The sequence below is a fragment of the Macrosteles quadrilineatus genome, unplaced genomic scaffold (genome assembly GCF_028750875.1).
Source record: "Macrosteles quadrilineatus isolate MER2022 unplaced genomic scaffold, UCM_ALF_1.0 Scaffold_5__1_contigs__length_97177068, whole genome shotgun sequence".
Classification (NCBI taxonomy): Eukaryota; Metazoa; Arthropoda; class Insecta; order Hemiptera; family Cicadellidae; genus Macrosteles; species Macrosteles quadrilineatus.
Genome location: NW_026542598.1, coordinates 78791414 through 78816764, shown reverse-complemented (window position 1 = coordinate 78816764; position 25351 = coordinate 78791414). Strand labels below are relative to the sequence as shown.

General features: G+C 35.7%; 2 protein-coding genes across 2 annotated transcripts; one reads left to right on the top strand and one right to left on the bottom strand.

Annotated features, from left to right (window-relative positions):
• Nucleotides 1–1130: 1130 nt before the first annotated feature.
• LOC128995712 (probable ATP-dependent RNA helicase DDX43) lies at nt 1131–17462 on the bottom strand. The gene is made up of 14 exons (XM_054420730.1): nt 17226–17462; nt 15310–15562; nt 14002–14144; nt 12270–12536; nt 11505–11614; nt 10925–11145; nt 10325–10490; nt 9119–9228; nt 8248–8380; nt 7671–7818; nt 6743–6984; nt 5344–5506; nt 4259–4461; nt 1131–2001 (listed from the first exon to the last, which is right to left on the bottom strand). The coding sequence occupies exons 2-14, from the start codon at nt 15533–15535 to the stop codon at nt 1131–1133; spliced, it is 3003 nt and encodes a 1000-aa protein (XP_054276705.1). The 5' UTR covers nt 15536–15562; nt 17226–17462.
• A 1155-nt stretch (nt 17463–18617) lies between these two features.
• LOC128994919 (actin-related protein 2/3 complex subunit 3-like) lies at nt 18618–23179 on the top strand. The gene is made up of 4 exons (XM_054419751.1): nt 18618–18756; nt 20029–20205; nt 21226–21421; nt 22903–23179. Exons 1-4 carry the CDS (start codon nt 18751–18753, stop codon nt 23058–23060), a joined length of 537 nt encoding a protein of 178 aa, XP_054275726.1. The 5' UTR covers nt 18618–18750; the 3' UTR covers nt 23061–23179.
• Nucleotides 23180–25351: the final 2172 nt, after the last annotated feature.

The window sequence follows — 25351 nt, the reverse complement described above, 5'->3', positions numbered from 1 at the left end:
GGAGATTTTTCAAACCCTTAAAAATTGTATTAGCCTGTAATTTTCTGAGCATCAATTAGATCCTGAAGGGGATTATTAAGAATGAATCATGTGAATGGGGCATGTTAAGAATGAATAACTTGAATATTATTGGAACCCCTGGGAAAATTTATTCTTATTACTACCTTATGAAATTTTTACAATGTTGTTACGTATTTAAACATGGCAACAATTCTATAATTGTAATATTTGGTAGAAATTTTGGAAAAATTAAATGTTAAAACAATTTAAATTGCTAGCATCTTTAAACAAGTGAATTTTGTGAACTGATCCAAATGTGTATATGATCAAATTTGTATGTTTTTTGAAAAGCTCATTAAGTTTAAGAAGAATGATCATGATAATCACAAACAAATGAATGGAAAGAGATACATATTGCAGATACATTTTCTCTTGGCTTAGGGAAAAAACACATGCTATCAACAAGGACAAGAAAAGCTTAATCTCATACATCAAAGTAGGTAGTTAAATTGACAGATCATAAGGGCCAATGACGTATGGCATGTAGGCCTAACTTTAAATTCACAGGAATATTCTTTTATATTCTATTACAGTATTAATCTTACTTGAATTATTTAAGTATTGCAGACTTTTAAAGAAAATATACCTATAGCTGTTGTACCTGTGCTCAACGGGAAGAGGACGTGAACGAAACCTTTTTGATCTTTACATCTGTTGTATACAATATTTATGCATCCGCCAAAGCTTTTATAAAACAAAATTCAACCAAATCACTTTGTTTGATAAACGTAAAATTATCTTGGATTTGTAAACATTGTACATTCATCTAGTTTTAACAGATAAATATTTTAAAGCGTAATCAAAACATAATAATTGTTAGTTGCAAATTTGTTACCGTACCTAACAAAATGTCAAAATATTTCAAAACATCTAAACCTTATAGTTTTCCTACTGTTAAAATATATCATAAGATTACACAGACACTTTAAAAACTCAAGGAGAAAGCCAAGGTTCATACAGCAATGGTATTGAATCTTACTTAATTTTTATAATCAATGACGCAACCTAGAAATAAAAATAAAACCAAACCTGTCACATGAAAAATATTATATTAAATTCCTTAAATTGTGCTAGACATGACCCTTGTATTCGTGGAAAGAGTGGTCATGTGGCAAATAAATCTTCATTATCAAGATGAAAATGAAACCAAGAATAAGAAACAAGGTGTTGCGTAACCCACTGATGTGGTCTTCGGAGGTTTTGTGACGTTGGAGCACTTCAACACATGTCACATAGATCAAAGATCCACTGGCTAGTCCTTGCATAAACACCGTCACTGGAGATTGAATCCCTCCCTCGCTGCTGACTGCACCAGAAGCAATACCAATACAAATCCCCACTGGATTCACTATTGAGAACAGTATAGTGTACAGGAATATCATATTGTCTCTCACACCAGACAGGAGCAAGTCTAGGCTTACAGAGAAGGCTATCGCATACTTGTGTGTGGCGATTGAGAGGAACATGAATAATACATCATCCACGTGCTTCTGAATCCCAAGGGCGAGCCCCTCAAACACATCATGGAAAGAGAGAGCCATGATTGTGAGAATGCTGGGGATGTGGATATTTATACCTGAGTGTGAATGGCTATGTTGTAAAGTCGGTTCTACGTTCTCCTCGTCTGCTGATGTTGCCTTATCCTTTGTTTCGCTCACTTCCTTTGTCTTAGGACCTTCTTTAATAAAATGAAAAGCTTCCAGATCGGTTTCTCTTTTCCCATGAGGCTGATGGTGGTGGTCTGACCCAGCATATTGTAATAGCAGATGGATCAATTCATCAAGCACACAAGTGACAAAGAAGCCGACACAAATGATTGTATCAGCAAGAGAGATATGGACTGGGAAACTTGTAAAGTGTCCCTCGGAACGTAGTCTTGCCACTGAACTTCTTGTTTCTGGCATTAAATGAAGAAAGGATATTCCCAATAATGTGCCACCACTAAAACATATAATGCTATTGTTTATCCACTGCACTTTTTTTGATCTAACACATACTTTACAAAATAACGGAGCTATTCCAAATAAAATTGAAAATCCAAAAATACAGACAGCAGATACGACTTTTGATATAGGAGTAGGAACTAAAATGTCCATGGTGAAATGTTATAAACAAACAAAAAACTAAGATTATGATTTACTTTCAAAACAAAGGAAGTACAGACACCTTGCACTAATAAACAATCAACTGAAGTAATGAATGTCACGTTGTAGTTGTTAAATAGGTTAAAAAGAAGACCTAAACAAAACATAACACTTAACAATTAATTGAAAAACAATATTTAATTTGTTTGGGCCAGCTGTCTGAAATTGTGAAATGACATTGCTTGTTTACATTGAGATGTTATAACAAAAATGCAGTATGTTTTCTCATTGCAGCCATGGGGACCAATCAATATTTACTTTTAATATCCTCACCTCAGAACTTTGAAAGCCAAAGGGCACATTTGAGGAAAGGCTGGACCGTCAACATCTCAGTGTAGAAAAGTAGCCCCCTCCAAATAACCCACAAAGAGGTAGTTTCTACTTAAGACCTCAGCGATGTAGTTTTTAAAATTTCTTGCTATATAACCTTTCCACTAACTAAAATTTTTAATGTTTTTGTGTGAATGATATACTGTGACTAAACAAAATAATTAACCTACCAGAAATATCACGATTTTTAGTTGTGAAATGGGGTAGGATAAGGCCAAGTTAGTCAGGTTTGCCTCATTTTACAACTAAAATACCCCCGCCGCAGCAAACCTGCAGACTTAGCGAATTTCCATCTGCCTGATTGGATTTAAACTAAAACGTCTCCTTAAAAATATCACATTTATTCCCTATTTAAACAGAATTAGTTTAATGAGTACTTAGGATTGCTGCAACAGGGAGGGTAAAAAAGTTTTTTTATGTAAAATATTAAAAGGTACTGTGGTTTAGTAAGAAATTAATGTATTTTCCAAATTTGATCAAAATATATTCATAACAAGCAAACTACAACAGTTGACTTATTCTCCATAAGAATAACATGGGAATTTTAAAATTACAATTTTTTTGAATTTTCTTCGTAACAATTAGGCGCATAATAACGCTTCTAATATACTGAATTATTTGTTTTTTTTAAGCTCTACAAAATGGTTTAAAAATAAATTGTGAAATTTTGTGTTTTTAGGGTCAAAAATGGGAAAAACCTATTTTTACCCCATAAACCCCCGTTCTCATAGTCCGATCATGCTGGTTCGCGAACTCATTCAAGTTTATCCCGCCTTACACCTTCAAACCATATTTTATCAAAATCGGACAAAAATTACTCAAGTTATCGTGCGGATGGACACATATATATATATATCTCTATATATAGATGTATAAAAATTTGAATGAATGGTGTTTTTGGCCTCTGGGGACATCAAAAAGAAAAAGTAAATCGGTCCCGGGCTTAGGTCTTACCATGAGACCTACGGTAATAGCTACTTCCCTATAGGGAAATTCGCTAAAAATACTTCAGCTACTTTTTATTAGCTCTTTTTAAACTTGGCATTGTTTTATAGAGAAATGAAAATGCAAAATAAAAGTGTACTTGAAATGTTTTCATAGAATCAGCCATATTTTAGTAATTTAAGTTTAAAAAATTAAAATGGTCGCCATTAGGAAATTTTAAGTTGATCAAGATAGTGTTTTTTCCTTCAGGGGTCTTTTCTACCTTAACATACATGCCAAGGTTCATAAAGATCGGTTGTAAAGCTTCAAACATAAAAATGTTTTTGTAAAAATTACCAAAGGGCGGAAATCTGGTTAACAAAGTGATTTTGGAAAAAATGTTGTTCTAGATTTTCTCTTTATTTTGACCCAAGGAATCACTAAGTAAATTATGTACCCACCTTTTCTGAACACCCTGTTTATTGAGCCATTCCTTTATTTAACCCCACCAGTGCTTCACCACAATCTATATTAGGGCACTTTTAATGTAGAGCATTTCATAGATATTAGAATACACATTTTAAGTGCTAAAAGTTGTCTACACAACACTTTGGGAAATAAAAATCAAATTTACAAAAAAAACTTTAATACTTCTTAATAATGTACAAAAGAATAACTTCTTAAAAACAAGGAAAACTGAAATATCTTGTAAAACAATATCACAGTTTGATTAACTGATTTTATTGATTAATAACATCTTAGCTTAAGTTACACATCACAAAGTTCAGATCTTAGTCTACCATCTTCGTCCTCCCCCTCCCCCTCTGCCGCCTCCATATCCACCCCCGCCTCCACCATATCCACCCCCGCCTCCACCATAACCTCCTCCGCCTCCTCCAAACCTTCCCCCACCCCTTCCTCCACCACGGCTCCTCTCCTGGTCTTTCTTCTCTTTCATTGCCTCAAACCTTTCAGCCATCTGATATAGCTCCTCTGGCACGATCTGGAAATAGAAATTTGAAAATAGTTATGGTTTACAACTGTCTTAGTGTTTGGGCAAAACCCAAAGCTTGTATACACAGCTTAAAACTAGTGATTGAATCAAAATATCCAAGAATAAAATTCATACACAAAGTCCATTGTTTATACAAATCTACAGTGAAAATAAATTCTTACCTTGTTTTTAATCAATTCTAAAACTTATTAACAGTTTTTAAACCATTTAAACTAGAATAACATCAACCATGTTCAACTGGATCATCTCCTGTGATTGCAGAAACCCTAATGTAAGCATACCCTACAACCAGGACTACATGAAGCGAACCAACAGCCCATAAATGAATGGAACACATTAATTTAACTATAGGCTGTCGGTGATTACTGAAACATTAAATTTCCCCAGTCCTCGACAAGATTCAAGTACCTTTTCCTAGATCTCAGCAGCATCTGTGAGCATATCCCAGATCAGGGCGACGTGGAAATAGAACCAACAGGAACCCATTAATGAATACCACCGCTCAATCATTACTCAAACACAATTTTTCTGGTCATGAAAACTTGCATGTACAATTCCCTAACTTCTAAGGGAGCAACCAAGGTCCCACTAGAACAACTGGCCATGCTGCAGCTCAACACTACGTCACAGTAGTGGATAGTTATACTAAAGTTGCCAGACGTAAACCGCCAGCTTATTTACGTAAAACATATGAGATATGGCAGTGAATCAATCCACACAGGTGTGACATTATGGATCCTGCAGCATGGTCTGTTTTTCTAGTGGGGCCTTGTGCAAGTCACTCTGTGTAAGATTTATTTCTCGGTTTTTTCATAGCATCTTCATGGCCATTAAGATTTTAACAATACATTCACAACAGGTACTGCATACCTGGTTCGCCTCCTCCATCATCTTTATCAAGTCCCGAGCCTGAGCCCAATCTTGTCGGGTGACAAACGAGATGGCCTCGCCAGTCCGACCCGCACGTCCTGTACGCCCAACTCTGTGAACATACTCCTCGATGTTGCGCGGGAAGTCATAATTGATGATGTGCCTGGGAAAATAATAAAAAGATTACAATTTTATATAACAACTAGCAGTGTGGCCGATCTACGGACGTGAATATTGTAGTCAGTTGAAACCTTAAGTTCAGTACCATTTGAAACATGAAGAATCTCCGGTAGCCCAGCCTGGATGGTACCTAGCCATTTAATTTAAATTGCAGTTACAAACTATTCTACTTGCGATCAATAAAATCTGTTAAGTCAATAGGTTATTAACTTAACATAAGTTGGTTTTGTATTTGCTACCAAAACGTGATCGGAAATAATTGCACTATTTGTAAACATTTTCAATTTTTAACATAAGGGTAAAAGTTTGAAGAAAGAATCTTTACGTCGTTATAGATGACATATTCTCTAAACAGATCATTGGTATTTGATAAATTATGTGGAGGAAATGTGACAAAACTCGTTCAAAAACCCAGTCATGAGCGAGTTTTGGTCCCATTTTCTTCTAATGCATTATATTATTTCCAAAGTAGTTAAGCCATGTAATAATAAGTTCTTAAGCCATGTTAAGAATGTCTAATAGGTAAAGACATTCTCGCAAATCCATTGGATACAGTATAACAGTTTGAAGCTTGATCTCGCTACTCTAGTTTTCACGGAGTAAGCCACGTAAATTGGCAGACATAATGACAGAAATTGATACAAGAAGTTGGTTTGGCTATGAAACTTAAAAATAACCAAAATCCACTATTCTAAATAATGTATAGTTTAAACTGTAATTTTATTAATATAGAAATAGATTCCGTATCAAAGTACTTAGTGATAGTTTATATCAATTTTACTAATGAAAAATACAGTAGAACCTCTTTATCCGAGTCCACTAATCCAAACGCCTCATAGCTGTACTCTATACACAGTACAGTACTTCTTTATTGTATACTGTATTTATTGGAATACACACCGTAATTGTTTCTATTGTAATGTACAGTACTATTTATTACCTATGTTTACTTCTCTTTTAAATAAACAGTGTATTTTACTTTATAAAGTATTTTTCACTTTTCCCTAGCAACTGTTATGTAAAAACAACAATATGTTCTGTAATCCGAACTATTCAATAGTCCGAACTTACCCCCGGTCACAATTAGTTCGGATCCAAGAGGTTCTACTGTACCAGTTTAAGAGCAATATTAGAATTGTGTAAAGCATAAGCAAATTTCACCATAACTTAAATTAAAAATAATGTAAGCCCCTCAAACATAAACCAATTCAAGACTTACGTGATATCCTGAATGTCGATTCCACGAGAGGCTACATCTGTAGCAATCAATATCCTGATATATCCTGACTTAAGATCAATCAAGGCTTGTTCTCGGTCGCTTTGCTCTCGATCACCGTGAATCACATCGCAGTTGACCCCCGCGAGTGCTAACTCACTGGAGATGTCGTCTGCTCTCGACTTTTTGCCGACAAATACCATAACTTTTTCTTCTGGACCCATGTTGCACAAAAAGTCCAGCAGCTGGAAATGTAAAAGGTTAGAAACTACATGCCTGGGAATTATTTGTGTATAATTACTTTTTACACTATAGAATACAAACAGATAAAAAGTTACTCCAGGAATCACTAGGCCTATTTGACTGTTGGTGTTAGCACGGAATAAAGACCTAGCCCAGAAGTCTCACTGAGCCAGTAAAAACGTTGTGTTCGAATCTGCTAGTGTCTACATCAGAATCTAGGTGCGCTGCTTTCACTGAGATGTTTACAAGAGTATATTTTACTTGCATGTATGATCAGCTGATAGCAACGGTGTAGTGACCGCAGACAGTTCTGCCTACCCCGTCCATGTCTGGTAAAGCCCCCCATCAAGTGTCAGCAGCATTCCTTGATTCTTGTCTAGACACTAGCAGATTCAAACGTAACGTTTTTTTATAGTTTAGTAAAAGTTCTGGGTTAGGTCTTTTATAATAGTCACAGACAATTAGGAACAAAAACCACATACTCACCAGCGGTTATTTCCCAGTCCATCTGTGTTGAAAACTACACTGATGAGCTATTTAACAGCCAACCATAACAAATTTTACTTTCCAACTCGTAAAAAGCTTGCTATATGGTACAGCGGATAAGTTGACACCAACACTATGATCTCCCCTTAAGAACCAACTGTTCAGCAAATAACTTATTTTTAAATATTTCAATGTAACTGACCCTAGGCTCCTTCTCGGACTCGTCCATAAACTCGATTGTCTGGGTGACGGAGTGTGTGGCGGCCAGGTCTAGAGAGCCAACATACACCTGGATGGGGTTCTTCATGTAAGACTCTGCCAGTCGCCTGACGCCTGCCGGCCATGTAGCACTGGACAAACATGGCAACGTCAATTTTAATAAGCTATAGCTATGACAGGAAAAAAGTAAAAACAACTTCTTAACCTTGGACCTTCTGGAAGACCTGCCAGTAAAATTTTCAGCTAGAAAAGGTAAACCGGAACAAATAAAATATTTGTGGAAATTGGAATGATCAAATCAAAACATACCAGCATCAGAAGTGTGATCTTTGACAATCACCCAAAACATTTTTAGTCAGCACAGTTGTACAACTAACAATTTCTTTTAAGCACTAATAACTTCTGAGGAGAATAAGCTTTAACTATTATAAAAATAAACGTGTATAATCACAGAAGCTATCTTTGAGCTCTAGATATTATCACTAGTCAGGCCTAAAGAAAAAAAAAACTAAATAAGACTATAGGAAGTTAACTTCAGTGTGTTACTAAGCAAAGGTCACCTGGTCATAACAGTTTGTCTGTCAGGACGAATATCCAAGAGAGTTTTGCGGATCTCTGGCTCAAATCCCATGTCTAACATTCGGTCTGCCTCATCCAAAACTAGATAAGTGATGGCTTGAAGGTTCAGATCACCTGCAGGCAGTAATACAAGAGAAAATCAAATTTTGAAGTTAACATTTTGCATAAACACATTCAACTTGCCTTTTAGAACTTATTCTTGGAGAAGTAGTTAAGACAATCTTTAGTATTTTTTACTAATATAAGATCAACTGTAGGCTATAGAAAAGGATATTACAAAATGCACACAATGAAAATACTATTTTTTTCTAATTTTTACTACTTTTGTTCTCCATATAATTTTTCTTTCATGACTTCCCAAACTATGGCTACGTTAGTATATTAATCTTGATATGTTTCAGGTGCTTTCTAGGGATGGACGGGATTGTACTTATAGTTCAGGACGGGACAGGATTTCCCCCCCCCCCCTTCCAATTTCGAGATGGGACTTGTTTTCCCCCCGTAATTTTGCACTCAGGACTTGATGAAATCGCTGATGATCGGAACAAATTAATACCATCCTGATAAAATTTGAATCAAATATAATCCTGTTTGGGAATACATTTCCCCTGAAATTTCGGGACCCGTCCATCCCTAGTGCTTTCTCACTTTAGGGCCAGACTCCAGTTCCCAAATATACTATAAAATGTACATTTTTTACTTGTCTGCGATAATTCTTTAAACAACACAAATGACAAATACACCTATCCATAAGAAACTTTAAAAGCAGAAATGTTCACTATTTAAATGTAATTCAAACACATTACTGAACAGTGTTAATTGTTTGAATGTTTAATTATTTGTATACATTACCGGCAGCAATCAGGTCATTCATACGTCCAGGGGTCGCCACTACAATCTCCACCCCTCTCCTCAGTTGATCTATCTGGTCACGGCGACTGCCACCTCCGTAGATGCACATCCTACACAAGCATTTACCAACGTTTAACCAAATGATCATTGAAATATATAAATCTATACATAGTTGCTATCATTTTTCAAACCAAAATTGCATCAATTAGGAGCACATTTTGCAAAAGTTATGTTATGTACTTCTCATGTGTATAGAGGCCAACCACAACCTATAAAATATACGTTTGGTAAAAAGGTTTCTTAAGCCTTTCAAAGATATAAATAAGACCATACAGACAGTTCCTACTACATACACACAGTAGATTTTTTCCCACAAAAGAGCCTTAAAAAGCAAACCCCCCCTCCCCCAAAGCAAATACTGTTTTTAGTGTAGGCTGTCGGTGGTGAGAAATTGGTTTTGCAACCCAATAATCGATCAGGCACTTCAGCTTCATTCTCCCTCATTCACACGACAGTAAAATACACTACCGTACATAAAAAAGCATGTTTGAAACTGTGCTTAAACACAACCCACATAAAATAACAACCCTAGTACTGAATTGAAAAACCCAAAATGTGTAGTCTTTACATTAAAGTCTTAGGTCGCTAGGTTCTAGCCTTAAACTGTTACACATTACTTCAGGCACAGGTTTTGTTGGTACTAACAAACACAGACTTCTCATACCATCGTAAATTTTGAAGCTTGTTTCTTGTGTCTAGTTAATATTTGGCGACACTGATCGCTAGTGTCGACGAAATTTTGTTTATATTATTTTAAGGGTAATTTCATGATTTGTACTTTACTGTTCGGTTATTTAACAAGGGAACGAGTTATTTTATGATTAGTATATGATTAGATCGTTTTATTTGGTCAAACGAGGTTATAAATGACTGAAATAACAAGAAACAAATTGTAAACAAAACACGACTTGTGCAGTGAACCGGATGAAACTAACAACAAAATTGTCATCAGCTGATCCATAAGGATGACTACTCTACTAAGGGAGTATGTTTTATCCATGCTTCAGGATAGGCTTCGAGAATCACTGTGTTACCACTTAGATAAAATGAATTGATGATTGGTTGGATTTAAACCGGGTACCTCTGGGACAGAACCCACGCTCTACAACTAGACTAGTTTGCTCCAGACTTGGATGAGCTACTTACGACTTTATGTTCCTGTACGAGTATTTGCTGGCCTCAGCTTGTATCTGCTGAGCCAGTTCCCTCGTTGGAGCCAATATAAGGACGTTGGGCCCTCCTCGCTCTCCCCTCGGAGTGGGCTGACCCTCGATGTGGATCAACGCAGGCAACAGGAATGCCAGGGTTTTACCTATAAAGTAGGTCATTTGGTAAAAACTAAACTTACTAACACCAATGGTGTTGCAGATTGATTTTGCATTGCTGTGCATCAAATTTTTGACTGTTTTACATCCAGGACTCATTTGTTTGGGGTAACCTAAATTGCATACAGGGCAGAGAATAATAAATATTTAATAATACACACTAGACTTGTTTTGGTCTTGCAAAGCGTTTAACTTAATTTTGGATATGAAACAGTCCAAGAGGTTGGTGAAGCTTGAGAGACAGAAGGGCGTAATGATATTCCTAAAATATAAAATCAAGGACAATGAAAATTACACTTGTAATAAAGCCATCAAGGGTCTTTTTATTGAGGTCCGACTGTGTATTGTCATATCTTTTAATAAGTGCTTATTGTACAATGAAACTGGCCAATTAAAGCTCTTGGACATATTTCCGACGTACCTGTTCCAGTCTGTGCGATGCCAATTAAATCTTTCCCACTCAACAGGATGGGCCACGCCTGACACTGAATGGGCGAAGGTTCCGTGAAGTTTTGGTTGTAAATCTGTTCCAGGATATCGGGGTACGGGGCGAAAGCCTGCTCAAAGGTCAAAACCGGGTTCGGAATGCCCTCTCCACACTCACCAAATGTGTACTGCACAACGATATTGTTCTTTTTCTTCCTGTGTACAATCGTAAAAAGTTAGACACGGAAAACTGCAGGGAATCAGCTTGCAACATATTGATACTTAATCAGATTGTCAAAATTACAATAACAAATAGTTTAGTTCTTAAGTTAAAGAAAGAACTTATATGCTGCTGGTTGATAAGACATTTTCGGACTTTGGAATGGACTCAATGGTTATGTTGTATCGTGGGTTAGGTGTAAGAAAGAGAGGCCGTGGCCTTCCCTTGAATAAATTGTTTGTTTTTTTGTTGGTTGTCGATACATAGATAGGTATGAATAGTAGTTAGATAATGAGAAAAATGTATGCAATATAATGATGAACATCATAAATCTACTTGCCAGTGCGTTACCTACCTGTATTGCGCTACAAATTCTGGGTCCATATGCTTGACTTCGGGGTCTTCTTTATAAAACTCTTTGATAAGAGGGGCAAGGTTTGCCCATTTCTGTTTCTGGCCCTCCTCCTGTGATTAAAAGGACAAAACTTGATTAAAGATATGATAAATATTTTAAATAAAATCTTTGTAACGTTTATATTTTGTGGGGAGGGGGATAAAAAACCAGACCTTTAGCCCGGAATTCCTAACCAAGTTGTACCAGCTTTTAGGTTAGAAAGATAAAATAATTTGTAGCCATCACTGCTTACTATGAGCATGGAATATTATTTCGTTTAGTAATAAACAAGTGTAGAATGAGAATTTTTATTGTGTGAAATAATCCTTTAGTTTGAATAGGTTGTTGACTCACTAGCAAGACTATCTTTTAGGAGCTTTTTAACTACAGAATAAGAAAAAAAATTAGGCCTATAGCTTCATATTTTAAAAAAATATTAAGGAGAGGTGTGCATAAATGAGTTCAAAACCAGAAAAATATTATCAATTGAAGATCTAATTGGGTTTATAACCACATATTAGTGTGATAGGGCACCCCTTATTAGGTATATTTGAAAATTAAATACAGAAATATATGTTAAAAAGATCCAGCTACTACAGTGGATGTAAAAATTAAATCCACATATTGTCTCTTAAGGTTTTTTGGAACCTAATACAATTTAAAAATCCAAGTCACCGATGAAGAGTTCAGTGACTTTCACAATCGTTAGACACTATGTATACTTACATAAGCTCTGTTGACTTGGTCCCAGTCTATGTTTGGAGGTTCCATGTCATCCAGTTCTCTCCGTTTGATAGGGATGTTGCTGTGACTTCTGTCGTTCCCTCGTCTGCCGCCCCTCCCTCCTCTTCCCCTCATGCCTGGCTTTCCCCCTGGACCCCACCCCTCCACATCACACACCAGGTCATCTATCAATTCTTTTGCCTTCTCCTGACTCTCAGCAGAACCTCGCAGTGTTATCTGAGTTTCATCTGCACCGTTGTTTTTCTCAATCTGGAAATAGTATCAAACTATGAGGCATGAAAGTGATAGAAGATCGTCAGATTTTTACAAACCTGTACCTATATCAGGATTTAAAGAAAAACCTGTTTTTTTTAAATATGGTTGGAGTCTGATTTGAATTTATTTTGCAAGAATCGTCACTGTGAAAACGGCTACTTTTTGACACTCACACATATTGCTTTGTTTCTATATGAAAACACACGTTAACATTCAACCAAAACACAACTTTATAATGACAACAAAATATTATAACAAAATTTCAACACTTCTAATAGTTTCAAAAATTTTAATAATTGCTTGAGCTACATTTAAAATACTAAATAAAATGGAATGAGTCATAGACATTTTAATAACTTTTTTACTGACTACAATGGCTCAACTGAGCTGACTACCAATAGAAATGTTATAATACTTATTTGATACTCAGAGCTACTAAGAAATGCAGTCTAACCTCGATATAAAGAACCTCAATATAAGGAATTTCTTACCATAAAAATTTGTTTAATTCCCTGGAAATCTCCATTAGACACAATAATGTATATTTCACATTCACATATAAAAAAAACATCAACATCCGTGATTTAACAAATTTTTGACGACCACGGCTAATGTAAAGCCCCGTTCACACGGGGCGAGTTTACAAGCTACTCGCCAGCGTGTAGGAAGCCGGCGAGTTGGCGAGTGTGCTTGTATTTGTTCACACGGAGCTTGTCCACTTGCCAACTCGCCGACGTGTAGTAAGACGCCGGCGAGTGTGCTTTTAGTCGTTCACACGATGCTTTTTCCACTCGCTCAGTAGCTAGCTTGAACCAAATCCTCCGACATCAGCGCACAAGCACAAGCAACTGTGTTCACACTGGGCTACTTTACACGCCTACTCGCTCAAAAGCTAGCGAGTTGACGTGTAAAGTAGCGGCATCGTCAACTTTTCCCAGAGCTTTTTAACAAGCAGCTTTTGAGCGAGTACGTCGTTCACACTGAGCTATTTTACTAGCTGCTTGTAAAAAAGCCAGCGTGTAGCTTGTAAACTCGCCCCGTGTGAACGGGGCTTAAGTCAGCTCAATATAGAAAATTAATCATTATCAGAACCTTATAAGGGATTTTACCCTACCTATCCAATTGTCTCTTTTTTTCTCTCTCGATATAACAAACCCCCCACGTTCCTTTGATGAAAATTATGGATGTGTCGGTTGTACCAGAATTTAGAAGAAAAAAACAAAACCGAGGATTGACATAAAAAGTCAGTTTCTGGTTATCAGTTATTGGGCAATAACTTTGCCGCTATCGTGGTAATTGGTTAGGAGCACATACCATTTTTTTTAGATGTTTGTTTACGACTTAAGATTTCTTATATTGAGGTTAGACTGTACCTTGATTCATCAATAGGGTACTTAAAAGATTGTTTAGGAATTGTAAACAATTAAATTCTAAAACTAACTGTTCAAACAAAAAATACCTTAATTTCTGCTCCAGACTCAGCTTCCAAATCTCTTATTTTGGATCCTCCTTTTCCAATAATTCTACCAACATCGGACGAACTGATGGTCATAGTTATACAATTATCATTTCGACCTCTGTTAAATCCCTCTCCATCCCTACCTGAAACATGTTTTATCATGAACAGATTTCTTTTTTTGGACCTATCTTGTAATATGAATACTAGGCCTACTATATAAAATTGTATGTACAATAAAGGGTGTCCCATAAAGATGTTGCTTTGTTCATTATAATACTAGAACCAAACACACCGAGCACAAACATGAAATTTCACAGCTGGAACAAAAACATAAGTAGGCCTAACTCACCCCACCTAAAAACTCCTCGAGTCCCACTTGATTCCAACCAATCAGAACAAAATGGCGAAGAATTAAAATAATTGTGCGTTTTTGTTAAAGTAATTTTATTTGCTAAACCATTTTAAACTAGTTCTTGATCATTTTACAATGTTACCTACAGTGAACAAAATTTAAGTAATTAAAGAGTATAGTGGTAAATTCTAAATGAAATTATTTTGATTCATAACTCTTCATTCAAACTAGTGTATATAGCCTTATTCGCTATTTTTATTTTTTTTTTATTTTATTTATTTGTCATGAGAGCCGAAGCCCCCTGACTGCATACCCGGTACCTATCCGTTAGGACATACCCGGGCCCCATGATGTAGGCCGAAGCTTACGCATCAACCTTTAGCACATCATGGGCGGATGACTTAAGGTCATCAGGCTCGCCGGCTGCCGAAGCAGACCCTTCGGAAGGAGGGTTGCCCCTCAATCCTAACCAGGGATTCCGGCTGCTTGTTTAAGCGTCACTCCACCTGGGTTCCACTAGGTCAGGACCTAGAGGTCCATTCGCTATGCACGTTTTAATCACGCTAGACATTCCATCTAGGTATATGGACCAGGTTGCTAATTTTAATTAAAAAAAGAACATAATTATGTGAGCCAGCCACAGAATGTGCTAGTGTCTAAAATTCTATTTTCTACCTGTTATCTGACTTCAGGGAGACATAGAGCTGCTTTTAGCAATCTGCAAGAGTTTTGGGTTTCAGAATTTAAATTCCCAGAGTCTGTAATTTCTTTCAACGACAAACACCATTTTACAAAAAAATACATAAGAAATGACATACGGTAGGTATGGAACAAGATGCAGAAGAAGACACACTATGGATGTGTAAGAACTGACATGATAAGATTACAATGATGTTGTTGACCTAAAAACCTAGTGTCGCAGTTCTAAAAAAAATTTGAAAGTCTTAAATGTTTACCTCTTCCTCCTCCTCCTCGTGAGCCTCTTCCTCCACGTCCACCTCTGAAGTCATTCCCCCACCCACCCCTCTCTTCCCTGTTGTCATCCCTCCAGTTGTTACGGTTACCATCATCAGAGTTGAATCTTCCACGCCCACCTCTACCACCCCCTCTTGAGAAGGTTGTTGAATAGACAGGTGCAGATTGTGAGCTTTCACCACCAGAATCCCAGCCATCGTCTGCCATTATAACTATTTAAACTTACAGGCGTACCTGTAGAAATAATAGAGTGATTAGATACAAGTTGAACTGCTGATCACTGCTGATATTTGGAAGATAATGCTCTTGTTGAAAATGCTATTGAAATCAAACAGCTTTATTAATAATAGACATATTCAGAAGTTGCATTGATTCATGTTAACCCATAAGTTATGCGATGTAACCTATGTTTAACAAACCATGTGCGGTATCATTCAAAGACTCATAGACTAGGCCTACTAATTTAGTGAGATTTACTCAGTCAGTGGTTACTCGGTAACTTGCTAAATTGCATTTACCAGTCTTACTTTCCTGCGTATTGAGCAATTCCTCATGGCTTTGCACTTAGGGCCTAGGCCTAGCCTATAATTGTTTTTAAACAATGTCAATGCCCTATTATAGTTACCTAGACTTCTTAAGTCAAGTGATAAAATTTTTAGAATTCTACGTCATGGTGTCTACTAAACCTGGTTTGAAAAATTCAAGGAGTTTTCCAGGAGAATTCAAGACAAATTCCTGAATTTTAAGAGCTATTATCAGAACCCGCTCAACTAATCGCAACCCGCTAATAATTATTAATTATTTTTATTTGAAACAAAACTTTTCCAAAGAATAATATTTTATACAATATAATAAAACAGTATAACTGGTAGGAAAGGCGACACCAGTTATCATCTCCCGTGATCGTAGGAATACTGGTGAGCATAGGCCTATCTTACAGTCTCGTCAAAACCCGCAACTGATCGCGGCAACACCCGTGACTATATTGCGGTTTCGGCGACACCGATAATCGTCTCCCACGATGGCGGCAATACCCGTGAGCATATACTGCGTTTTGGATTAAGTAGTATTAAGTAGCTTAATCAAAGACCAAACATTTCCATTGACTTGGTAGCCTAATGCACTACCCTAGTACCATCGATTGTAACAATCAAATTAAAGTAACTTAAGCTTTCAAAGTTTGGCCTAATCCAAACCCATCCGTATCAAGTAAATTAAACCAAACGGTGTAAGTAGGCCTTAGGTTATAACATAGACAAATAGAATAAATATTGACCGTCAGCTGTGCTGCGGTTACTTAGCATTAATTCTGGCGTGCACCACTAGGTTTACCGTGTAGTTACGGCGTACACCGCTGCAGCATCTGCTGGTCGCATACGGCTCCTGCGCTCCTCACCTGCAGCGGTGTGCGCCGTAACTAAACGGCACTCCTAGCGGTGGGCACCAGAACTTTCCTTTGAAAGTCTATATTTATTCAATTTGTCTATGGTTCTAGACCTACTAAGTTTAGTGACTAGGTCTACTTAAATTGATAGAACCATTGTTATGGTAGGCTACATTTAACTAACTTAATTGGCAGAATTAATATATTACCTGACTTTATTGTAGGGCCCAAGTTAATTAATAACTGTTAAAATGGATAGGCTAGGTTGTAGAAGTTGTATTTTTTGGTAAGGCTAAGTTTGGTTAACTTATCCATTGAATTGATAGGCATACCGGTACCTTACTTTTATGTTTGATCGTTTATAGGCTATGATGTAGTCAGCAGCTAACTTATGCCTATCAAAGTTTTGTCAACTAATTTGTTACCAAGACTAAGGTGTAGAATGAAAAGGAGTGGAGAATGGAGGTAAATCATAAAAGTTAACAGGTTAATGAACTTAGTTAGGCTACTTACTTGATTCAAAGGTTAAATGAGTTAGCCTAGGCCTATTCCTCTTGTTTTAACTAGGCTACAAATAAAAATAATAATTAAATGAGGTTAACTAACTAATGTCAAAAAGAGACGAATAACTGGTTGGTTTACAGAATTCACAGCAATAAGTTTGCAAGTTGTGCAAATAAAATATAATACTATTTCTAAAATAGAATAATAAAATTGACTGCAAAATTCACAATTCGCCGGAAGGCCGGCACGAAAGTGGAAATTGGAATTGGAATGGGAATAGCTGGATTTGGATGGATATTGGATAAAGGCATGAAGTTGAAGGGGAGAACATGAACAGAACTGGACTGACTGGAGGGACCGACACCAACCAATCATAATTTCAGATACAAATACCCCCGCCGAATTGAAACAAAACTGAGTCCGAGCACCGAAGAGATTCCGATTCCGTTCCGATCCGAGGTGATTCAGACGTGGATTCAGATAATCACATTTTAGTTTCAGATACATAGTTATTTGTTTTTTTGGGAGCGGGCCAGTGTTGCCACTTTTAGGGTAATTACCCTTTTTTAGGGTAATTTACTGGTCTTAGGGTAAAGTTTAGGGTAATGGTAGATTTAGGGTAATTTTAGGGTAAAACTAAAAGTTGGCATAACAATGGAAATTTTACTAAAAACATGAAAAAACTTTAAAATTTGGCAAAAAACGTTCATTACACACTATTGCCAAACCATCATATTCGATTCAACCGGTTTCAATCGATTGCTATTATGAATTGTTCATCAAATTATCCTAATCGATCTTCAATAGTTGGAAAAATTATCTGTTTTGAATGTATTCGATTCTATAACACGTTATAGGCCTAATAAAATATGAAATATTATTCATTACTGGGTTTGATATTTAATTATGTGATTAAATTGAATTAAACTGGATTATTTTACAAATTGTGTCAAGAAATTACTACTACGTATAGATTAAAGCTTTGGTGGTACCGTACTGTATTTTAAAGATATGATTGTCCAAAAACAGTAGTAATGGGTCGATACAGTAAAAAATACGATAGTTCTTGATTCGATATTTTTCGTTATAGAGCTGATCAATATCAACATTTTGTTCTTCTTTCGGGTGTTTTTTTTAGAATCGAGTATAATTTTACGTAAATTGATTGATATTGGAACTTCATTTAGTATAATCTAAGGGAGTATGTTTTATCTATGTTATAATTAACCACCTTATGTAAGATTTATATGATTTTAACAATGTTTTATAGCATTAAACGCAAATATTAACATTGAGGGTAATTTTTAGGGTAACTCAAAGTAGATTTAGGGTAATTTAGGGTAATTTTAGCCCGCCTTTAGGGTAAAATCGCAACAACACGGTGGCAACACTGGAGCGGGCGGAGACTGGAGAGAGGTTATGTTCGTCTTTGTGGGTGTGAACCAACTATTACAAATTTCATTTAAAATCAATTTAACTCTGTTGTAGTTGTTATAAATTTCGGATTGGTAAAACACAAAAATAATTTTTGACCATGCCGGTAAGTAGTTAAAATTTTAATTTCTTTGCCCGTCTAGGATATAGCCCACGATAAGGATTTATAAAATGTTAGCCTAACTTACCTTGTTTGTTATCATAAACTACACTAATAGGGTACAGTTTCTTAAGTGGGCTATGCTAATATCGATTGAAACTATCGAATTGAAGATATTGATCAATTATTGATTTTTTTAAATATATCTATTATAAAATTAAACTATCATAACCTAACCAACCAAACTTGCTGATGGTGAAAAAATCGCTTGAAGGTTTAAGTTACTAATCAAATTGATAGTTTCAATCGATATTAGCATAGCCCAGTTAAGAAACTGTACCCCACTAACTTAATATAACCTAGGCCTAACTACAGCATTACAGTCGGGTACAGATTCTTAACTGGGAAACGCTAGGCCTAATATTGATTGAAGCTATCGATTCATTTATTAAGTTAAGCCTTCATTTGATTTGTTCATTATCAGCAAGTTTGGTTAGTTAACTTAGGTTAGGTTACTTATGACGGTATAAATTATAGTCTGATTTTTACCGGAGTGCGGCTGGAGCTCAGCCCTACCTGCGAGGGACCCGACTCACGCACGCACACTCACCACCGTCCTAATTGCCTGAAAGCCCCGATCCCCTATTCACTAAGTAGAAATATAACATCTGTTGTATGATACCTCAAAATTGCAATTCATTTGATTTTAGATATACAGTAAAATGGTTAGTGTTAGTGAATTTGTTGTTTAATTCAATGAAAAATGAGTCCAAACACGAAATGGTTATGACAAGTAGCTAGCTAATAAAAACGTGTTAAAATATTAGTAGCTTTTACACTTTGTAAGCAAAACATATATTGTTTGGTATCATTTTACTAAGCATTTTGAGCTGAAGTCAAAAGCGTTACGGTACCAGATTTTATAACAAACGTAAAATTAAAAAAATTGTTAGTTTAATTTCCGTGAGCCAGCGATGACTCGCGCGGCAGGAAAATGGTCCGTCCCACGTCTGTCCTAATCCCTTGCGTCTGTGTGTGTGAGGCCTGCGTGTGTGTGAGTAGGGTCGACCCTTCAGCCAGCCGCTTTCCGTCAACAATCACACTATAATGTTAAAACAGAGGCTCTTGTTTAATTGGATTTCATATGTATCTGTAGCCATTTGTTATAGGTCTACATTGATTGATTGATTGTGTGAGGGTGGACTCAAGGTCCAAGCACGTCAACCGAAGCTTATTGTGCATTAGGTCTACATTACTTGAAATCTCTGTTTTTTTCAGGCTTATCATTCAAGCTTTACTACTTATGAGAATTTGGTAGGAAACATGGCTATTCTACCCATTAAAACCCAGTTCCGGGGTCCTGCTCCCATCATGGCGAGTAAGGACACAGACATCATAGATGAAGCACTCTATTACTTCAAAGCAAATGTCTTCTTTAGGACTTACGAGATCAAGGTACAATTAATTTCATATAGGCCTAGTGTACTTTCTTTCACCTCTTATCATCTCACAAAATTCTGTCTCATCAACTTACTTAGTACATGGTTTTTGGGATACCGGTAACCATTGCCTGACAGTGAGGACAAAGAACTTCCACACTTATCCCAGGTAATAATTATTTATCAGAAAAGTATTGATGTATATATTGATGAGTATAATTATGTATGCAGGTGAAGTGTATGAAAGGGCCATGTGGCCCTAACTTTGATGCCTGTTGAAATAAAGGATTTTCATTTCAAAATAAAAAAAAAATTCAAAATCAAAATTGTATTGGGCCATTCAACATTTAAGTAATAGGCTAGGTCACAAATTATAATCCTCTTGGGTCCTCTTGACGTACAATAGCCAGTCCATAATAATGAAATAAAAACATGCACAAACATCATGCAGAACATTTCATTTCATAATCGCCAATAAAACTCCTTACTTTTAAAAGTAAAGACAACAATAAGTATACAAATTTCCATGGCAAACTTGAACCTGAATCCACCTAAATGTCCCCTGATTGAATTGTCAAATCCTGATTGGAATGAGCTACCGGTAGTCAATTTCCTTTTTGTTGCCAGGCTATATGATTAAGTTACTATAGGCCTACGAAATTTGGGTACTTACGTATTAAACGGAGGCCACATATTTTACAGCGCGCTGCAGCGGTTATGTTAGGTTGGGTTATCATAAATATATGTTTTTTTATCAAATTAAACTATCTTAACCTAACCTAACCAACCAAACTTGCTGATGGTGAAGATTTACTAATCGAATCGAATCTGTAGGTTAGGTGGCCTCCGTTTAATACGTAAGTACCGAAATTTGTCAAAGCACAAAACTGTGATGATTTTTATAGGTTAAGTTAACTAGTTTGTACTGTAATTCAAGTCATCAAACTAATCTTTTGATAACAAAATTGTCATGTACTATTTTATACCTGAGCATTTAAGATACCTGTATCTCCATTAACGTTTTTGCTCAACCTAGAACGAGTCGGACCGAGTGCTCATTTACCTGACTCTCTACTTCACCGAGTGTCTCAAACGGCTGCAGAAATGCAGCAACAAGAACCAAGGCACACAGGAGATGTATGCCTTGGCAATATCAAAGTTTGACATCCCTGGAGAGTCCAATTTCCCACTCAACTCGGTGTATGCCAAGCCGAGCAGTCCTACTGAAGCAGGTGATAATTATTTGCTTTCCTTTACTAAAAGTTGTATTTTGCCAGTCATAGGTTAAGGCTTTGGAGAAAATTGGACATTCCATTTACATAAAGTATAGCCAGTTAAAAAATGAAATTAACGTTTGATTTGAACCGTGACTGATCAACAACCAATTTATTTTTGTACAACCAGATTTATTAGGGAATTTTTTTGTTTGGAGATATAGCCTCTGGATCGTTATTGAACATAAATAAATCTAAGGCTTACCTTGTGGTCCAATTTATTTTTATAGCGGAGACTTAGGTTTCTACGTCGAAATGTTATCGTCAGTCCTTTGTCTCATAGGCTAGCTAAACTTCTTGTTTGCCATGTCTTACTTGAGATATTGACGATTTGGTACAATTTTTACAAAGATTGAACACATATAAATATTTACAAAGACATAAATGAAAACAACTTAAGGTACATGGCCATGATCTTCGTCTTTACCAATCCTAACCTTCGAAGTTGGGACTTTTACTTCAACTATCGAAGTATTAAAAACTTGATTGAAACATATAATTTGACAGTAGTAACACTCTTTGACCCTAGACAAGATCAAATGTGTTGAATATAAGACAATATGTTGATAGGATGTTGTATTCAACTATGTTCGATTTTAATTAAATATTGGATACAGCTGGTCGATATACTGTTAATCATAGCCTCCTCCAACACAAGGCTGCAACGAGACAAAAGTGGCAACACAGTTGTCCCGTCAAAACGAAACAGCTGTTGCACTAATTTATAATCACCACACAAGTTTTACTGCCATCTTTGTAATTATTCATAGACTATCCATAGGAAGTGAAATCATTAAATGACTTCAGGCAATCAAAAGTCCTAATTTAATCAATCCTTTAACTGCTACAGCTGTGTGCTGAGTGTGAGCATCATTGAGAGCGACTATTCTTATAGCTATATACCCTGAGTTGAGTTTTATTATCCAACGGGATCAGTCTCAGGTATGTTCCCCATGTAACGGTATTTAAAGTAGTGGGACGTCCCAGCTAGGAATGAGCATCGATCAATTTTTTCCATGAAAGTTTCTTAGTAGGTAACCGATGTTTTTGGCCAACTGTCGAAATATCAATATTTTTGCTGTTCCTGAATTGTATTAATTTTAATGAAAATTTGAACGTTTGTTAACATGAAATTGAATTTTTTATTCTTTTTATTGAAATGCTGATGAAATATTGAATCCGAAGTTAAAGAGAACCTGCCAATCTGGAACGTTCTAACTAGTAGCTAGGTTAGCTTTGGCATAAAGAAGACGAAAAACTCAAAATACAATTATCCAGGTTTTGCCCTGAAATCAAGTGTTTTCACGACGATGTTATCAGTACATCAATGGTTCACCTATCGATGCTCATCCCTAGTCCCAGCCACACATCCCATCTGGGATTTATTTGATTGCAAGCACATCTGCATTACGACAGTATTAACCAGTTTGTTTCCTCAGATGTGATGCGACAGTATCTTCAGCAACTAAGGCAAGAAGCTGGAGTGCGTGTGTGTGAGAAGGTATTCAGCACTGAAGACGGCAGACCTTCCAAATGGTGGCTGTGCTTCTCAAAGAAGAAGTTTATGGACAAGTCTCTGTCGGGGCCTGGCCAGTGAAATGTATTTCCAACTATTTATTTAACTACATTTTTATATTTCGTCGTGAATTTAACCTTAAAGTACCTATATGAGTTTCTTATGTATATTAAAGTATTTTATTAAACAAGTATAAGTTATATTATAAACTTGTTATTTTTTAACCTGTTAGAATAAGTTACCTTTTAAATTAATTTGGAAAGTCACATTTTTAATTGAACTTTTTTTGGATTAGGCCTAGTTGTAACTTTAAATTGAACATTTTTTTTCTAGGCCTAATTCATAAGAATAGTCTGCTGTTACACAGAGTTTATTTTAGTCATTTTACGCTTTTGTGAATTATAGCAATCATCTTGTTTTGTATGTTTGAACTTTTATAAATTGAAAAGTACATCTCAGTAATAAAACATTCTAACAAGTTTCAAAATAATTTATGAATAACTTTCTGTGTTGCCTATTTTATGTGATTTGAGTTGGTTATAAAGTTTCCACAGCCTCATTGGAAACCAAAATTAAAAACAATGAGTAAAAAAAATGTCGAGTTGCAACTTAAATAAGTTGGAGAGGTTGTTTCTCACTGGTGCCCACTAGTTTTTCCCTCTTTAATGTCATCCATCAGACGAAGATGAATCTCCCGACTGTGCTATTACAAAGGACATATGCATAGGAAAGGAATGAAAGGATTTAATTTTTTGAAAATTGTGTTTGATGTGAAAAAGATTATTTGAAAAACAAGGGTTACTTAAACTTTGAAATTAAGACTACTGAGGCTTTCAGGATGAAAAATTGCCTACCTACTTAAATTTATAATTTCTGAACTAAAAAAACAATATATTCTGGTAGATTAGTTGTATTTTGCGAAGTGAATTTTCTACAACCTTATAAAGGTGCCCCAATATCATTATTTATTACCAGACAAAATTAAGATTTCTCTATTCTGTATGTGACAAATTCTGGTAAAGTTAAGTTGTATTTTGCGAAGTTAATTTTCTAGTACCTTTTAAAGGTGCCCAATATCATTATTTATTATCAGACAAAATGAAGATTTTTCTATCCTTTATGTGACAAATTATGGTACAGTTCTAGTCAAACTTGACCAGATGTTCATCTAACTACTTACAGTAGTTTGTTTCCTCACTATTTCACTAAAAATACCTCCTTAAGGATAAAGAAAATCAGACGCGAATGGTGTTTTTTTAAGTTTATTAGTCAAAGAAAAATTAACATACAACCACCAATAAAGCACAATATAATGAATCAAGTCTTACTAGAACACATAGAACTAAATACATTGAAATATATCATGTAATACAGAAAACCTGAATAAACCTTCAACAATTTACATGTTCGTTTTACTGTTGCTTCCTTACTTTTAATAGTAGATGTCAAATGTATTTATTCTAAAGTTTGAAAATACACGTACGGTATTTAAAAATTTATTGATAAATTATTACCATAACCACTTGTTTAGCTCTACTGCTTCAATATACTGTAATAACTACAACTAATAATAAAATAAGCCTTTTACATTTTGTACTTAAACACACAAACTTTCTTTGTACCTTAGAAATTTCCATCTTTGAAAAAAAAAAACTGTCGTAGCTATTTTAAAATAGTGAAAAGTCAATATGTCACATTATTAATTTTAATTACATTCACCATCCAACATTTTCATAAATCCTTATGAAAAAACTTAAAGCAGTTGAACTATGTATAACATTACTATGCTAACGGTTAGTATAATCGGAGGGAGGGCCTATACAAAATACAAGTTAGAACATTTATATCTAAATATTTTTTTTACTGGCCCTTAGAAAGACCTCAGGAATGGAAATGTTATTAACTTAACAAGAACTTCAAATATACCATACCATATAGAAGGCAGTGAAGGCACATATGAAGACTCCTAAGCCAATTTCAAAAAGCTTCCCCTACTACTAGAGGACACCTGCACTCCTGCACTTCCAGTAATTATTGCAAGTTTTACTGTTTTTGTCTACTAGCTAATTTTATAATTTAATCAATGGCTATATCGTTAAAATCAACACAAGTAATTACACAATCAAGATAAACAACTTTACCAAATTCACCAAAACAATTTAAATAGTTAACACATTTCCACACAAGAACTCTCTCAAAAAATTAACTAGGTTATTTTCCGTCAATTCACTACCACTACTTTTTTTATTGCAATACTGATATTGTTAACAGTTAGCCTAGTCTATGAATATATCAATTATAAAATGAAACTATTCTTTCTAAACTAACCTAACCAACCAAACTTGCTGATTATGAAAAAATTTTGGTAGTGA

What these genes read in the sequence shown, in the direction of transcription:
- LOC128995712 (XM_054420730.1), bottom strand. Translation starts at nt 15,535, where the DNA reads ATGGCAGACGATGGCTGGGATTCTGGTGGTGAAAGCTCACAATCTGCA. An exon ending in ACCAAGTCAACAGAGCTTAT is followed by an intron (nt 11,615 to 12,269) that starts GTAAGTATACAT and finishes TTTTAATCACAG; the next exon opens with GAGGAGGGCCAGAAACAGAA. An exon ending in GGAGGGGGAGGACGAAGATG is followed by an intron (nt 2,002 to 4,258) that starts GTAGACTAAGAT and finishes TATATGTTTTAG; the next exon opens with TGGTGGCACATTATTGGGAA.
- LOC128994919 (XM_054419751.1), top strand. An exon ending in TTAGGACTTACGAGATCAAG is followed by an intron (nt 20,206 to 21,225) that starts GTACAATTAATT and finishes TGCTCAACCTAG; the next exon opens with AACGAGTCGGACCGAGTGCT. An exon ending in GAGCAGTCCTACTGAAGCAG is followed by an intron (nt 21,422 to 22,902) that starts GTGATAATTATT and finishes TTGTTTCCTCAG; the next exon opens with ATGTGATGCGACAGTATCTT.